Source organism: Perca fluviatilis, chromosome 12 (genome assembly GCF_010015445.1).
Source record: "Perca fluviatilis chromosome 12, GENO_Pfluv_1.0, whole genome shotgun sequence".
NCBI classification, from domain to species: Eukaryota; Metazoa; Chordata; class Actinopteri; order Perciformes; family Percidae; genus Perca; species Perca fluviatilis.
The window spans coordinates 754789-773179 of NC_053123.1; the positions used below are offsets into that span (position 1 = coordinate 754789).

The 18391-nt window shown below is 43.5% G+C and overlaps 1 protein-coding gene across 2 annotated transcripts in view; it reads right to left on the reverse strand.

Annotated features, from left to right (window-relative positions):
- The window catches only part of si:dkey-3d4.3 (leucine-zipper-like transcriptional regulator 1 homolog), a 28175-nt gene that overhangs the window by 2229 nt on the left and 7555 nt on the right, over positions 1-18391 (reverse strand). Inside the window, exons 4-7 of one of the 2 annotated variants that reach the window (XM_039817390.1) lie at positions 7901-7979; positions 5338-5384; positions 3578-3698; positions 1864-2056 (exon numbers count right to left, since the gene is read on the reverse strand). In XM_039817390.1, coding sequence (XP_039673324.1) covers positions 1864-2056; positions 3578-3698; positions 5338-5384; positions 7901-7979 — 440 coding nt within the window. The remainder of the gene's footprint in view (positions 1-1863; positions 2057-3577; positions 3699-5337; positions 5385-7900; positions 7980-18391) is intronic. The other variant, XM_039817391.1, reaches the window with a different exon arrangement.

The following is an 18391-nucleotide window of genomic DNA, read 5'->3' on the forward strand; positions in this document are numbered from 1 at the left end:
TACAACAGTCTGCTGCTAAAGCTATGAGCTAAAAGACACAAACTAGCACTATGGTCACTAGCGGATCGATCCAAATATCGATAATATCGATACCAACGTTGGTATTGATATTGATCAATACCAGTGTAATGAGATGGATACTTTAGTTTTAGTTTGTCTCCAGTATGCACTGCTGCTGTTTCATCAAAGAGGCGACCTGGCTGTCTGTATCTGCTTCTGTGCTGCTGCTTTCAAGTGCCGAGATACTTCAGATTCAGTATTAGGGGACCACTAAGGTCTATATAAAAGAGACTTCAGATTCAGTATTAGGGGACCACTAAGGTCTATATAAAAGAGACTTCAGATACAGTATTAGGGGACCACTAAGGTCTATATAAAAGAGACTTCAGATACAGTATTAGGGGACCACTAAGGTCTATATAAAAGAGACTTCAGATTCAGTATTAGGGGACCACTAAGGTCTATATAAAAAGAGACTTCAGATACAGTATTAGGGGGACCACTAAGGTCTATATAAAAGAGACTTCAGATTCAGTATTAGGGGACCATTAAGGTCTATATAAAAGAGACTTCAGATACAGTATTAGGGGACCACTAAGTTCTATATAAAAGAGACTTCAGATTCAGTATTAGGGGACCACTAAGGTCTAAATTTTAAAAAGAGACTTCAGATACAGTATTAGGGGACCACTAAGGTCTATATAAAAGAGACTTCAGATACAGTATTAGGGAACCACTAAGGTCTATATAAAAGAGACTTCAGATACAGTATTAGGGGACCACTAAGGTCTATATAAAAGAGACTTCAGATACAGTATTAGGGGACCACTAAGGTCTATATAAAAGAGACTTCAGATACAGTATTAGGGGACCACTAAGGTCTATATAAAAGAGACTTCAGATACAGTATTAGGGGACCACTAAGGTCTATATAAAAGAGACTTCAGATACAGTATTAGGGGACCACTAAGGTCTATATAAAAGAGACTTCAGATACAGTATTAGGGGACCACTAAGGTCTATATAAAAGCATCCAAAAAGTAGCATTTAAACTGGTAAACCTCGTGGTGCATTCAAAGTTATTGTAAAATACCCTTTTCTCATTTCTTTTTTCTTTTAACAGCATTTTACTGGTGAAAGAAGTAATTATTGTTAAAAGATATTGTTATTACATTTTTAATAATCATTTAAATTCCCCCCTTTTTTGCGCTGATCCAAAAATGGATCCGATCCGTGACTCAAAACCGTGATCCGAAACCGGGAGTTTTGTGATCCGTTGCACTCCTATCTGAGAGGGATGGGAAATTATATGGCAAGCCATTATCTCATTGTTAAATGTGTGGTAAAGTTACATAAGAAATGAATTGCTCCAAATATAGGCAGTTTAAAACATGGCAACCATATTGTCAATTTCAGACAACCAAAACTGATGCCTGGTTGCCAAGCCGACAACCACTTTAACAAGTTAGCGTTGAGCCCTGCCCTGTGTGTTTGTGTGTGTGTGTGTTGCCCTTCACACTGCAACTTAAAACTCTGTATCCAAGATTAGAGATAACTTTTAAATCATGTCAGGATAGTTAACCATCCAAATTGAATGCCCTCTTAAAGCATTTCTATTCTCATATTAAAAGAGTCAGTTTACTAAGTCGTTATGACACAAAATGACTTTGTCTTGTGATAAAGATTTGGTTTTCCCATTATAATAAACAGAGTGGAAGTTCTCGAGGAACCATCATCATCTTTTGCAATATCTGTATACTGTATAATAACTGTAATAACTATAATAACTAATACTGTATTTAGCTGTGGAGCTGAGGCAACGCCCAAAAGGACAGACTGAGAGATGACTGAGAGACTTCTCACTTGTTTTTGAGGGAACTCCACATGTTGCTGGTGGAATTCCATTTCCAGAAGTCCCTCTGCTCCCGTAAGCCTTTCAGGCCCCCAAACAGGTACATGCAGCTGTGGCTGCCCACGGCTGAGTGGCTGTGTCTGGGGCCGGGGCCTAATGGGCCCTGCTGCTGGGAACCATTCAGCTGTGACCAAGCCATGGAATCTGTCACACACACGAAATGCAAACATTTCAATTTTAATGACTTTACACAATTGCGACATATAAACATGTTCTTCAACACTTTCCTATGTGCAGATTGTGTAACCATGACACTGAATCATTATCTCGCATATTTTGGTACTGTTCTGGACCAAAGTTGAAACATGACTAAAATATTATATTACAAAAGCTGAACTAGACATGCAGTACTAATGGGTGATTTAAAATGTTAAATGTGGTGGGGAGCAGGATCATCATTCATTTTTAATACACATGCACGCACGCACGCAGGCACGCACGCACACACACACACACACACACACACACAGTATACCATGTGTACAGTGTGTCTACAGTTAATGCACAGTTACTGTAATGTTCAAAGTGTTAGTCATAGGCTATGTTCATACTTGGCGTCTTTTGTTGAACTGCCAGGGTCGTTTTAAATTATAATCCTATGAAGTAAACCGTGGTTTATTTAAAAAAAAATCCTAATTGTTTTTTTTTTCTGCAACTCAGAGCGTCTTTTGAAGTTGAAAAAAAAAGTTAAACTTTTCTGAAAAGAAAAAAAAAGCGCCCTAGTCAACTTTTTCTTGTCAAAAAAGATGCCAAGTGTGAACATGGCCATAACATCTTATCAAGATATTAAACAGTCAGCCTTCTGTATTTGTCACCTGCTGTGTGCAGACAACTTAGTCTGGTATATTCACACTAAATTAAAACTAAATAACTTCAAATAAGGCTTGATACAAGGTAAAACATTTTGTAGGGGAGGTGAGAAGCCAGGAAAAGGCTTATAAAGATACCGCCCTTCTGAGAAAGACTAGTTACACTAAGCAGCAGTGAAAAAAAAAATACAAAAAACAATATAACTGGGTACAAATGGGATGAATTACAATAATATCTTAAAAGTCTTAACTGATTACTTTGTGTTTTTCTCAGCAAAATGCTTTGACAATTCAAAAAGGCACTTGCCTTGATACACTGACTAATAAAATAAATCCCATCTTTGTTCTATGTCTGTCTTGTCATTAGTAGAAGTGGTCTGATACCTGCCATAGTCTCAGAAAACTAAGAAGTAGTATTTAGCTCAAACTAGGGATGCAAGTAACCATTATTTTAATTGTTGATTAATCTGAGGATAATTTTCTCAATTAATCGATTAGTTGTTTGATCTCTAAAAAGTCAGAAAATGGTAAAAACAAAAAAAATGGATGCATCAGTGTTTTTTTTAACAAAATGACAAAAAAATAATTGGATTTAATAGGTGACAACTAATCAATTAATTGATTAATATTTGCAGATCTAGTTCCAACATCAACAAATAAAAAAAATGGAGAGAGGCTGCATGTGTTTTTATGTGGATTGTTCTCTTTTGCTTCTATGTTTCTACATAATGTTTCTACTAACTTTTTACGCTGCACAAATGGCTGATAACATGAATAATACAATATGTACAAAAAAGAATAATACACTGGGTGCATCCATGAGTTGCTTTTATAATAAAAGCAACTTTAAACTCACCAAAATCCAAACTCCAAAAGTCCTGCGAGGATCCTTTGATGTCCACTAACCCTCCATACACCAGCATGGCAGAGCCGAGCACCACAGCACTGTGTCCTTTTCTGTTGGTTGGCATTCGGCTCTACACACACAAACACACACAAGAACACACAAACATCTATACGAGTCGGCAGGCTATTTGCATAAAAAAAATAACAGGACTCTATTATCACTAGCAAGTTGAAACTTCCCTCTGTCTCAACATGGAACATAGTCTCAGTGACTAATGTGAACAAAAATCATTGAAAATCACTAAAAAATGGCGTTTTTGCCACCGACGGGCTCAGATTAATAGAGATACACCTTATTGTTAAAGAGTAAAATCCTTTTTTTTCTCCATGACATGAAACAGCTCTGAAATCTCCATTGCCAAACCTACCACACTCCATAATCTGGACTTTTAGCGTGTATAGAGCCAGCGTATCTCCACATGTAAATGGGTGAATAAAGTTATTTTTTTCAACCAAACCAGAGGTGATTGTTGGAACAGTGGAAAGACGAACCCAGACGGCTTTTGATTGATTTGATTTGTTTCTGTCGACTTTGAATGAAGTGTCTTTAACAATGATAAAAAATACTGTTTATTTAAATGGAGTCTTGTGGGTTTGGTGATTTTGGATTTCGGGGCTGTCTCATGTTAAACTAAAAGGATCTTACTCTTTAACTAAAATGTCTATCTCTGTAGGGATCCTTTCCATAATGTTGTCAGACACTTATATATAATAATAGCCTGTCAGTGGTAAAAACAGCAGTTTTAGTTGAAGCACATTGACGGTGCTCAAATACCCATTAACGTTGCATTGCAGCTTGTTTGGTCTCACTTAATACTGGATCAATTTCAAAGATCGTTGTTTCCATCAGTCCCTTAGACACAAAAACATGGGAAAATCTGGTATAGGTTGAACAACCCCTGAAAGTAACCTTTAATGTTTCTATATTTCTCTTTCAGAAGTTTCATGGAGGCACCAGAATTTCAGATCTGATGTCAGCGTGGATTTGGGGGTTCCCGGTTTGCAGACTGCAGGCCATGCTGTGTTCAAGACAACTGGGAGCTGAGAAGTCTCTGATTTGCATGTTGAGAACAAATCCACTTGGATTTGCCTCCAAACTTGAAATTCCTTTTCAGAAACTCTGGACGTCCTCAGAGCTCAAGTTTCTCTTTGTGTCCTATATGACAGCCAATGCCTGCAGATAAATGCACATCTACCACTATGAAATCGAACACATTTTCCCTGCAATGATGTACGTGTGTTAGTGATATTTCTAAGTCATGCCTTGAGCAGTTCAAGTTCTTTGTCATACAAACATGATGTTTTTGAAGATAAACATGAAAGCACTAATCAATACTGAGATGTCTTTCTTTCTGATGTTTTAGTTTTAGTCTTGATAGCTATCACTGCTGATGATAGCTCTGCTACTGATTCCTGCTGAAATGCAAAACATTCTAATTTCCTGGAAAAAAACGTTTTGCTTTTGTTCAACTAACTTCAGTACAGTACATACTCTGATGTGAAAGGTTTTTACGAGTACACGTGCAAAACATGTCATCCGTTTCTCTTTGTTGTTGTTAAAATGTTTTATTAATTTAAAACAGGATCTAATCTTTTACAGGTGTTGTCAGGAAGAACACTGACACAGAAACTTGGCACGGGGAGACCAGAGTGGCTTGATATCATCTGGAACTACTTCAAATGATTTTCATATGAAATTGTGCTCTGTACCTGAGGGGAGCTGGTCTTTCCCTGGCAGGGCACCCACTTCTGCTTCGCTGAAACACACGCAACAAAGGAATATGAAAATAAAGTAGAGCTCATGTGATAGAAAGGAGCTACAGATGTTGACAGATGAGTAAATGTCATACAACAGTGCATTTAGGCTCCTTTTTAGAATGGTGCAATAAGTCACACTTAATTTTAAATACCAATAAGACCAAAGAAATGTCCATAGATTTTAGAAAGTCACAGCAATCCGCCGACACTTTTATCAATGGTGGGGCCATTCAGGTTGTTACAAACTACAAATACCTTGGCATTGTACTGGACAACAAGCTTAAATGGGACTCTTGGACTGATCTTTTGCAAACTAAGACACAGCAATGAATGTACTTTTTAAAGAAACTGCTTGTTTTTAATGTCAATAACAAAATGCTCCAAATGTTTTATACTGCTTTTATTGAAAGTGTTTTAACTTGCTGTATTATCTGCTGGTTCGGAAATGCCACTGAGTCTCAGAAAAAGACAATCAGAAAAACAGTCTTAACTGCCAGTAAGTTACTTGGGATAACGCTACCGAGCATTGAACACATTTACAAAGACAGACTGGTGAGAAAGGCCAATAACATTGTATGTGACTACACACACCCCCTGGCATCACATTTTAAACTACTGCCATCTATGCGTCGTTTCTGCCTACCCCTTCTGACCAAGAACAGATCCAAATTCTCTTTCGTACCACAAGCCATAAAAGCTTTAAATCAGTCAGAATAAGCTAGTCGTCCAGCTGGCCTGATCATACACAAGGGTGTATAGTGTATTGTAGTGTGTGATGTATATTTGTCATGTCTTGTCTGTCGGTGTCTGATGCAAGGAGTATTTGTTTGTATCATATGTCTGATGTCTTGTCACAAAGTGCCTTGCGATTGTGCCGCAAACCCAACTGCCCCACGGGGACAATAAAGTTATCTACTACTACTACTAGGCGGAGATTCTTTGGTACCAGCGGCCAGATTATTTCTCTGTTTTATAACTCAGTGATTCAGATTGTCATACTGTACTGCAGCACAGCCTGGCTCAGCATTTAGCAATCTGCTAAAACAAAATTATACAATCAACTCAAAGTTTGCGCTAAGATCATTGGTAAACCTGTTACACACCTTTCAAACAATCCACAAGAAGTGCATGCTTAGACTAGCTGACAGCATGTCTTCTGACTCGCGCATGTTTAAAATTAGGAACACCAACTTCTGCCTACTTACAGGCGATTTAGAGTCCCTTCGTTTAGATACAACAGGTTTAGGAACTCTTTTACACATCCGTCTATCCTGATGCTAAACAAAAATCAGTTTGCTGCACATTAAGATCAAGATTAGGATTAAGACTTTTTTTTTTTTACTTGATTGAACAGTTAACATATGATTTGGGACGTATCCTTTTTGTTCAAACATTTTAAAAATTGTATTTCCAGAAAAATATAAGGTCTGGCAAACGTTTTACCGGCTTCACCTACAGTTAAAGTGATGGTTCGGAGTAATTTACCCTAGGGTCCTTTGCACCATGACCTCGAGCCAAACACCCCCCCAGAAGCTTTGTTCAGCTGGGTCTAACATTGGGAGAGTTAGCGTAGTGTAGCGTTATCAGCTGAATAGCTTAGCGCAGGGGCTAATGGATCCGAAGTGTCTCTTAACATTACCCCACTAATAATGCCCGAAATGATACCAAACGTCTACAGTAGTACATATAGGTTATGCTCTCATAAAACGATGGATTGTAAAGTTTGTAAGTACACCAGAAGTTTATGAACACTTGCCTGCTCTCTTCTGCTCTCTGCTGCTGCTGCTGTTACTACCGGGCAGTAAGAGTGCTTAGGGCTGTCTACAAATTACTACACCGAAAAGAGATGCAACAAAAATATTTATTAATTTAATGATTAAATAAGGTAATGTCTCCAAACTTACCTCAATTATAACTTGTCTCCTGCTAGTTATTCTACAGTACTTACTTAAAAAAAAAGTTAAATTAAAAAATATTTTTGTTGCATCTCTTTTCGGTGTTGTAATTTGTAGACGGCCCTAAGCACTCGTCTCACAGCAGCAACAACAACAGGCAGAAGCCAGCAGGCAAGTGTTATTTACATAAACTTCTGGTGTATTTACAAACTTTACAATCCATCGTTTTATGAGAGCATAACCTATTTGTACTACTTGTAGACGTTTGGTATCATTTCGGGCATTATTAGTGGGGTAACTTACAAGATACAAACGTGGGTCCATTAGCCCCTGCGCTAAGCTAATCAGCTGATAACGCTACTCTACGCTAACTCTCCCAATGTTAGACCCAGGTGAAAAAAGCTTCTGGGGGGGTGTTTGGCTCGAGGTCATGGTGCAAAGGACCCTAGGGTGAAATTACTCCGAACCATCACTTTAACAACTATATTTTCACTGGGGCACGGAGGCGGGGGACTGGAGTCGACATGCAACAACAAGTTCTGTTTTGTCAAGCCTGAGCATTTGTAGACAAGAGCCGATGTTAAGGTGTATCATGCATGCACCTCCACAGTGAGACTCACCGATGTCAAATACCCAGAGGGGACATCTCTGCTCGGTGTACGCAGAATCCAGCATGCCTCCAAACACGTACAGGAAGCCCTGAAAAGGTCAGAGCTGTTAAACGTGTTCCCGGCACACTGACACACCAATCTGTGAGATGTTAGCAGAGATAGAAGCTTTCATATGCTTTTTCAGGGTTTCTGCAGGTTTCACCAAGTCAGATTCAAGACTTTTTTGAGACCATTATGAATAAAGTTTTAGACCTTTATCACAACTAAGCCCTGAATTCAGTGTTTTTCAGTTTTATATCTGTGGTACAATCCGAAAGAGACTTGCACCAAAAACATGAAAGCCGATTGGCTGCAATATAAGGGCGTTTTCACTAGGGCTGTGACGATAACCGCATCACCGCAATACCGGCGGTGACGTGCCACTACCGCGGTCATGACGTCATCACCGCATATTTTTTTTTTACCTTTAGCTCGCGTAACTTACAGGAGAACAGATATTGTGTGATATGACATATAATGAAAGCAATAATCATTGTGTAGTTACCCTCATCGACTGTCTTCTATCCGACATTCAAGAGTTTATGGAGAGAAAAAAAAACGCAAGTTGCCCGTCACTTCAGCTTTGCACATGAGGATGGACAGTCCATTGAGCTGAGGTGGACGTGGACACATTAACGTTAACGCTGCAGTGTTTACCATTGCACATTAGCCTAGCAGCTAGCGGAGTTTCCTTCTGCTTATAGCTTAATCCTGACAAAACTGAACGGTTGAATCTCAGCCTGCATGCACGTTTTGTAGCCTAAACAGAGCAGCTTATATTGGTTATCTTAGACAGAGCACTCTATCTGCTCAGCTGCTAAGACCGCTGTGCTGCGGAGCGTCTTTCCTTGGCATTGTTTTCCCCATCAGCACATACCTTTTTTTTTTTTTTTTTTTTTTTTTTTTTTCCCATCAGTACATGACTTAAATGTTTTTTTTCTCCCATTGCTGGCAGTAGTTTTTTACACATGTGGTGTTCCTTTAAGAACTGTGGGACTGTTGCACCATGGGATCTAGTCAGGAAGTTTAATGTGAGCAGGACAGCCTCATGGTTTTGTGTTATCTCTCCATACTATCCACGTCAATCTTCCACGTTCCATGCCTTGGGCAGCATTCTCGGTACGTAAAATAGATGCTGACATACTGTTCTTATATATTTGTTAAGTATTGCCAGTAAGTTTGATGTGCAATATGTATATTTTTGATAATGATTGACAGCTCATATTGGACTGAGAGTGGGCTTCAGTGGGCTGGTTTGCCACTGTTATCTTGGGTTGTGCTACATGTAGGTATATTTTGGTTTGTTTAGATGAACAATGTGGGTTATATTACATACATCGAATAGCAATACATGACATATTTCATTTGTTTCAGCCTGCATGTTAGCTACTGTGTGTACTACCGCATTGCAGTAGCGTGTAGTTATATTGTTTTTACAACCGTCATTGTATAATGTTTGCGACTCCTCAATATGTAAGTAACAGGTAATTTTGTTTCATTTCCCAGTTTCACCCTTTCTAATCAAATAAATGGAGTTAAGATGATCCCAGTCTCCAGTGTTTGATGGTGGAAGGTGTTTAGCTGCTGGTCAGATTGCACAGGGTTACGTGCATGCAGGACAAGACAGTGAAACGAGAGCTTTCTAGCGGGCTGGACAACAAGTTTGAGCTGATTGGAGTTACTGCCTCTACGTTACAGCTAAGAGAGAAGGCTACAACTAAGGCAACACTAACACAGACAACCTCATCCACTGCCACGACATGGAAGAAAATCCAGGAAACACGTTAGAGACCAGGTCTGCCGCCTCATGCTCTGGGAAAAGCTCAAGCACTTCATCTACAAGTAAAGCAGCAGCCATTGCACGTGCTAAGGCAGAAGCAGCAAAAGCACGAGTTGCATTTGCTGAAAAAGAAATGCAAATGAAGATAGAGAGGGCACGCTTAGATGCATCACTAGACATATTGAAAATGGAGAAAGAAGCAGCAGCTGCCATTGCTGAGGCAGAGGTCCTTGAAGCAGCCGCAGACACCAATGGGGAAAAACGTAGCTGCAAAATAGACCTCCCACTCAAGCCTAAAGACCCTGAAGAGCGTACTTCTGAATATGTGCTTCAACATTCCCGTAACACACAAAAGCCTTCAGTCAATGCCGGGAATGGAACCCATTAATGAGTATGAGCTAAGATATGTAACTTCTATGCCGCGCAGCAAGATAGAATTGTTCCAGCTCCACACATTAACCAAGTGAAGGACGACAACACCCTCCTTCCAAGTAATGTTCATACACAACAGGCAGTGAAGGTTGAACCTAAAACAGACCAGACCTATACTGCTAAAGGGAGGGAGAGACGATGGTTGGATCAGGAGAGGAGGAATAAATGACCCGCAACCATCCACCAGCTCCCCACCACAGCACTTCATTAGCAGGTAACCCACATGACAGTCAAGGCATGACAAACTTTGTGAGGTTCTTTGCTCGCCGTGAACTTGTCAGCACTGGACTACTACAGTTTGATGATCGCCCTGAAAGCTTCAGAGCCTGGCGAGCTTCATTCCTCAATGCAATCAGAGGCCTAGACCTATCAGCTGGGGAGGAGATGGACCTCTTAGTCAAATGGCTAGGAAATGAGTCTGCTGGACATGCAAGGCGGATCAGGGCGGTTAATGTAAACCAACCTGAAAGAGGTCTTACAATGGTGTGGGAAAGACTGGAGCAGTGTTATGGATCGCCAGAGGCCGTAGAGAGTGCACTCTTCAAGAGACTTGATGCCTTCCCCACGATACATAATAAAGATCCTCAGAAATTGAGAGAGCTGGGGATCTGTTGATGGAGGTTCTTTCCGCCAAGGCTGAGGGAGATCTGCCGGGCCTAGCCTTCCTGGATACCTCACGTGGCGTCAACCCCATTGCAAAAAAGTTACCCTATAACCTGCAAGAGAAATGGATAAATGAAGGCACACGGTACAAACAACAGAACAGAATACCGTTTCCACCATTTCCCTTTTTCGTGGACTTTGTCTGCCATCAAGCAACCACTAGGAATGACCCTAGCTTCGACCTCACCATGTTCAACACGGCCCTGTCCAAATCAGACAAGCCTGCCCCCAAACAAAGCAACCAGAGAGCACCTATTTCAGTCCATAAAACTGAAGTGTCTTATCCCTCTAATGCCGAGAGGACCGAAAAGAAGACTGAGGAGCCTGACAGGCAGTGCCCCATACATAGGAAGCCTCACCCTCTGCAAAGATGTCGCAGTTTTAGAGGGAAATCTCTTGAAGACCGAAAAGCCTTTCTTAAAGACAACAGGATATGTTTCAGATGTTGCGCATCAACATCGCATCTTGCCAGGAACTGCAAGGTCAGTGTGAAATGCTCAGAGTGTGAGAGTGAAGGTCACAACACAGCTTTACATCCTGGACCTCCGCACTGGATCGTTAAGACCACAGACCCTGCCATAGAGCATGGCGGGGAGGAACAAAGTGTTCCCGCTGATGTTGCAGCCCTGTGTACGAGCGTCTGTGGTGGAGACCTAAGTGGCAGGTCTTGCTCCAAGATCTGTCTAGTTAGAGTCTTTAAGTCGAGTCATCCAGACAGAGCAGTAAGCCTATACGCTATCCTCGATGACCAAAGTAACAGGTCATTGGCTCGGCCAGGCTTGACTTAGGGTGGGTCATCGTTGGAGATGTCTGTTTGGGAAATGTTCATAAACCATCCACCGTGAACACCCTCTTTACAAGCACGCTAGAGAATGGTCGCCCATCTCTCTTTCAACCTTGTCCCAACCGGCTCCTCATCAAAGAAAGATACAGCGACTCTCTGTCAAAAGACCTCATCACGGGATACCTCAGAGATGATACCGACTGTGACAAAGAGGAAAATCACCTTGGGTGTACGGTATTCCAAAGGACGAAAGACGATAATAAAACGTCTCTCTCGATTGAAGACAAGGCCTTCCTAAAGATAATGGAACAAGGACTTCAAAAGGATGATGCTAACAACTGGGTAGCGCCTCTCCCCTTCAAGTCACAGAGACGCCGCCTTCCCAACAATCGAGCACAGGCACTGAAACGGCTCTCTGCACTCAGGCGCAACTTCGACAGGAAACCGGAAATGAGAGACCATTTCCTTTCATTCATGGAAAAATATTCCAAAATGACCATGCAGAGATTGCTCCTCCTCTGAGGGAAGAAGAGGAACGTTGGTACCTCCCAACCTTTGGTGTTTACCACCCGAAGAAACCAGGTCAGATTCGGGTGGTATTCGATTCCAGTGCACAATATGAAGGGGTTTCGCTGAATGATGTACTTTTAACAGGTCCAGATCTTAACAACACCCTTCTCGGAGTCCTGATTCGTTTCAGAAAAGAGTCCATCGCGGTTACAGCGGATATACAGCAAATGTTTCACTCTTTTCTGGTTAGAGAGGAGGACAGGGACTTCTTGAGATTCCTTTGGTTTAAGGATAACGACCTTCACAAGGACATCATGGAATACCGCATGAAAGTGCACGTTTTTGGCAACAGCCCCTCTCCAGCTGTTGCTATCTACGGCCTTAAACGTACAGCGCAGGATGGCGAGACTGACTTCGGGTTGGATGTCAAGCAGTTCATATATCAGGATTTCTATGTGGACGATGGCTTGAAGTCACTGCCCTCTGAAGAAGCTGCCATCAGCTTGCTCAAAAGAACACAAGACACACTTGCCTGCTCGAACCTCAGGTTGCATAAGATCGCATCAAATAGCAGTGAGGTAATGAGAGCCTTTCCCTCCCAAGACTATGCAAACAACTTGAAGGATCTGGAGCTTGGTACAGACACGTTGCCAACGCAACGTAGCCTTGGAATCATTTGGGAGCTTGAGACGGATAAGTTTACATTCCAGGTTGTAGACGAAGATAAGCCATACACTTGTCGAGGTGTCCTGTCTACAGTTAACAGTCTATACGACCCACTGGGATTCGTTGCTCCAGTTACCATCCAAGGAAAGCTATCCTTCGTGAGCTCACCATGGAAGTGGGTGACTGGGACTCCCCATTACCTTCTGATAAAGGCAAGCTGTGGATAGCATGGAGAGACTCCCTGAAAGATCTGGAAAGTCTCCATATCCCAAGAACATATGCACCAGTCTCCCTCTCCAAAGCTCAACGGCAAGAACTTTGTATCTTCTGTGATGCTTCAACCAAAGCAATAGCCGCAGTTGCCTATATCAAAGTTACAGATGCTGAAGGAGAACGCCATGTAGGGTTTGTTCTAGGTAAGGCAACACTTGCACCACGACCAGAACACACAATACCGAGATTGGAGCTGTGCGCAGCAGTGTTGGCAGTGGAGTTAGCTGAGCTCGTCACTTCAGAAATCAATGTTGACCTGGATGCCACACATTTCTACACGGACAGTAAGGTCGTGTTAGGTTACATCTACAATGAGACTAGACGGTTCTACGTCTATGTAAGCAATAGAGTACAGCGCATACGAAGATCAACACGACCTGAACAGTGGCACCATGTCCCCACCGAGCTCAACCCAGCAGATTATGCAACGAGGGCCGTCCCCGCAGCTCAATTAAAGGACACCACATGGCTGACAGGGCCAGCTTTTTTGACAAACCCTGAACCTAGTCTTCCTGAGGAGGATATCTTTGAAATTGCAGATCCAAAATCGGATCCAGAAGTTCGACCTCAAGTGTCTACTCTGAGCACCGCTGCCTCAAATGCACAGCTTGGATCACAACGCTTCGAGAAGTTTTCAAGCTGGAGGTCATTGACTCGTGCTGTTACTTGCTTGATCCACGTGGCTCGACTCTTCAAGAAAACATCAGCATTAGGACCAAGTAAATGCAAAGGCTGGCATTACTGCCAGACGGCATACACAGTGGATGAGCTCTCTCAATCCAAAGATCTCATTATTCGTACAGTGCAGCAGGAAAGCTATGCCACAGAGCTTGAATGCTTAGGCAACCAGGAAGAAATCCCCGAAAACAGCACTCTTAAGAAACTGGATCCATTCATCGATAATAACGGCTTATTGAGAGTCGGAGGCCGGATCACAGAGGCAAAATTGGAAAGTGATGAAAAGAACCCTATAATAATTCCTGGTAGCCACCACATCACAAGGTTACTTGTGCGTCACTACCACGAACAGACACGTCATCAAGGGCGCCTTTTTACAGAGGGTGCTATTCGCACTGCTGGCCTGTGGATAGTTGGAATGAGAAGACATGTAAGCAGCGTCATCTACAAGTGTGTCACATGCCGCAAACTCCGTGGCACATTTCTCTCCCAGAAAATGGCCAACTTACCTGCAGATAGGCTAAGCATTGAGCCTCCCTTCACGAATGTTGGTCTGGACGTGTTTGGGCCCTGGTCCGTTCTCGCAAGGCAAACAAGAGGTGGCCACTCTAACAACAAACGTTGGGCAGTGATCTTTACCTGTCTAAGTATCAGGGCAGTGCACTTTGAGGTCATTGAGTCCTTGGATACTTCAAGCTTTATAAATGCCCTCAGACGGTTCATTTCCATCCGCGGTCCAGTGAAACCTATCCGCTCGGATAGAGGCACCAATTTCATCGGGGCCTGCAAGGAGCTCAAGGTTCCATCAAACATAGATAGTTTCCGTGTGACGAGGTACCTATCTGAAAAGGGCTGCACATGGACATTCAATCCACCTCACTCCTCTCACATGGGCGGCGTATGGGAGAGGATGATAGGCATAGCCCAGAGAATCTTGGATTCCATGTTCCAGCAGGAAGGATCCTCAAAGCTCACTCATGAGACGCTCGCAACTCTTCTGGCAGAAGTAGCAGCCATCATAAACGCTAGACCCTTGGGTCCAATATCCGCTGATCCGACAGATCCAATGATACTCACCCCTTCTACCCTTCTCACTCAGAAGGTGGGCCCTTTCCCTGCTCCTTCTGGTCAGTTTGACACCAAAGATCTCTATAAGCGGCATTGGCGTCAGGTTCAAGTCCTTGCAGATGTCTTCTGGAACAAATGGAGGAAGCAGTACCTTTCTACGTTGCAGACTCGGAGTAAATGGCATTCAAGCAAGCCAAACATTGATGCCGGAAGTATTGTCCTCATGAAAGACTCCCAAGCCGAAAGGAATGAATGGCCAATGGCATTGGTCACTAAGGTATTCCCAAGCAAAGATGGGAAGGTCCGCAGTGTAGAGATCAAGATCTCTAGACACGATGGAACCAAGCTCTTCCTTAGGCCTGTCACAGACTTAGTCGTCCTTCTCTCCGAAGAAGACTACAAGAGCCAGTAGTGACTTTCAAACACTGTTCTTCAGGAGGGAAGTGTATTGGTGTTATCTATAGATACCAGGCGGGGAGTGTTCTGTCCCCATCAGCACATTAGTTCACTTAAATGTTTTTCTTCTCCCATTGCTGGCAGTAGTTGTTTCACATGCGTGTGTTCCTTTAAGAACTGTGGGACTGTTGCACCATGGGATCTAGTCAGGAAGTTTAATGTGAGCAGGACAGCCTCATGGTTTTGTGTTATCTCTCCATACTATCCACGTCAATCTTCCACGTTCCATGCCTTGGGCAGCATTCTCGGTACGTAAAATAGATGCTGACATACTGTTCTTATATATTTGTTAAGTATTGTCAGTAAGTTTGATGTGCAATATGTATATTTTTGATAATGATTGACAGCTCATATTGGACTGAGAGTGGGCTTCAGTGGGCTGGTTTGCCACTGTTATCTTGGGTTGTGCTACATGTAGGTATATTTTGGTTTGTTTAGATGAACAATGTGGGTTATATTACATACATTGAATAGCAATACATGACATATTTCATTTGTTTCAGCCTGCATGTTAGCTACTGTGTGTATTACCGCATTGCAGTAGCGTGTAGTTATATTGTTTTTACAACCGTCATTGTATAATGTTTGCGACTCCTCAATATGTAACAGGTAATTTTGTTTCATTTCCCAGTTTCACCCTTTCTAATCAAATAAATGGAGTTAAGACGATCCCAGTCTCCAGTGTTTGATGGTGGAAGGTGTTTAGCTGCTGGTCAGATTGCACAGGGTTACGTGCATGCAGGACAAGACATTGACAATAGAGCTTTCTGAACTGTCTGTGGAATAGATCAACGGAGATGAGAGAAAGCAGAGTGGCCATAAATGATAGCAAAACATAGTAAAGACTCACATTGAGCTGAAATGGAAACACTGTGCTATGGGTTAAGCCGATGTTTATCGGGGGAGTAACAGCCAATTAACTTTACCGGCGGTATTGACAACAGATAAAGCCACTGTGTGTTGAGAAGTTCAAGCTTGTTGTTTTATTGTTTACTTTACATCATCTTTGCTATCTCTTTTTCCTCTCGCTTTTCCTCACAGCAGCACTCATACGCTGCTCTCCGTTATCGCTTGCTCTCCACACGGGCACTGACGTCAATCACTTAAGGCCCCCTGCCATTCTCGCTCTAATTTACACTACTCTTGTAAGGGGGTTGCGGTTAACCGCCATACCGCGGTGATATGTTGCTTCGTCACCGCGATAAGAAAAATACTATACCGTCACAGCCCTAGTTTTCACACATACAGTACCTTATTTGGTCCGGACTTTCGGACTTTTTAGTTTAATCCGAACCAAAATTACAGGTGTGAAAACTCCCCAGGACCATGGTCCGGATCAAAAGACCAAATTTTGGTCCGATCAAAAGAGGGGGTCTCGGTCTGGACCAAACTGACCCATGGTCCGGTTCGTTTATAGTGTGAAAGCATTTTTTGGATGGTTCGGACTTTCAGACCAAATACAGGAAGCTCTGGCAGGCTACAAGACCGGGGAAGCTCCTTTAAGGAATAGCTCGGTGCTTAGTGAGAGAGAGAGAGAGTTACAGTGAATGCGTTCAGAGCAGACAGCTGTCGGCTATCAGAGCTGAGAATACATCAGCAGTTTATTTGTTAAGTGGTAGGAAATGTAGGCTACAGTGTATGTTTCCGTTTGTCTCTGAATAAATGCTCCAGAAAGAAAGTTCCCGTGTCTTGCTTCTCAACATCACAACAAAACAAAAAGAGGCGCGGCAGTAGGGGAGAGCAGCAGTCAGTAGGGGAGAGCAGCAGTCAGTAGGGGAGAGCAGCAGTCAGTAGGAGAGAGTAGCAGTCAGTAGGGGAGAGCAGCAGTCAGTAGGGGAGAGCAGCAGTCAGTAGGGGAGAGTAGCAGTCAGTAGCGGAGAGTAGCAGTCAGTAGCGGAGAGCAGCAGTCAGTAGCGGAGAGCAGCAGTCAGTAGGAGAGAGCAGCAGTCAGTAGGGGAGAGCAGCAGTCAGTAGGGGAGAGCAGCAGTCAGTAGCGGAGAGCAGCAGTCAGTAGAGAGCAGCAGTCAGTAGGAGAGCAGCAGTCAGTAGGGGAGAGCAGCAGTCAGTAGGGGAGAGAAGCAGCAGTCAGTAGGGGAGAGCAGCAGTCAGTAGGGGAGAGCAGAGCAGTCAGTAGGGGAGAGAGAGCAGCAGTCAGTAGGGGAGAGCAGCAGTCAGTAGGGGAGAGCAGCAGTCAGTAGGAGAGAGCAGCAGTCAGTAGGAGAGAGCAGCAGTCAGTAGGGGAGAGAGAGCAGCAGTCAGTAGAGAGTAGCAGTCGGTAGGAGAGAGAGCAGCAGTCAGTAGGGAGAGCAGCAGTCAGTAGGGGAGAGCAGCAGTCAGTAGGGAGAGCAGCAGTCAGGAGAGAGCAGCAGTCGAGTTAGAGAGCAGTCAGTAGGGGAGAGAGCAGCAGTCAGTAGGGGAGAGAGACAGCCGTAGGGGAGAGAGAGAGCAGCAGTCAGTATGGGAGAGAGCAGCAGCAGTCGTAGGGGAGAGAGCAGCAGTTAGGGGAGAGAGCAGCAGGTAGGGGAGAGCAGCAGTGGGAGGGGAGAGCAGCAGTCAGTAGGAGAGAGCAGCAGTCAGGAGAGCAGCAGTCGGTAGGAGAGCAGCAGTCAGTTAGAGAGCAGCAGTCGTAGGAGAGCAGCAGTCGTAGGGGAGAGAGCAGCAGCAGTACAGTGGGGAGAGAGAGCAGCAGGGGGAGAGAGCAGTGAGCAGCAGTGGGGGAGAGAGGACGGCAGTGAGTGGGGAGAGAGCAGCAGTTAGGGGAGGAAAGGCAGGTCGAGTAGGGGAGAGCGGCAGTCAGTAGAGGGGAAATGTGGCAGAGAGTAGCAGCGTGAGTAGCAGTGGAGAGAGGAAGTGGGGGGGAGAGTAGTGGCAGTGGAGGGGAAGGGGGCAGTAGTAGCGGAAACTACACAGAGGGGGATAGGATGCAGTGGATGTAGAGGAGGGGAGGTAGGGAGGAAGGGGACAGATCAGTAGGAGTATGTAGGAGAGCGGCAGTGGGGAAGTAGCAGTCAGTAGGGGAGAGCAGCAGTCAGTAGGGGGGAGCAGCAGTCAGTTGAAAAAACTCCAACACAGAGAGAGGATACGAGAGGACGGGGAAGCCCGTCTTCCAACCAATCAGTTCTAAGTATGTGGAGATGCAGCTCACGTATGT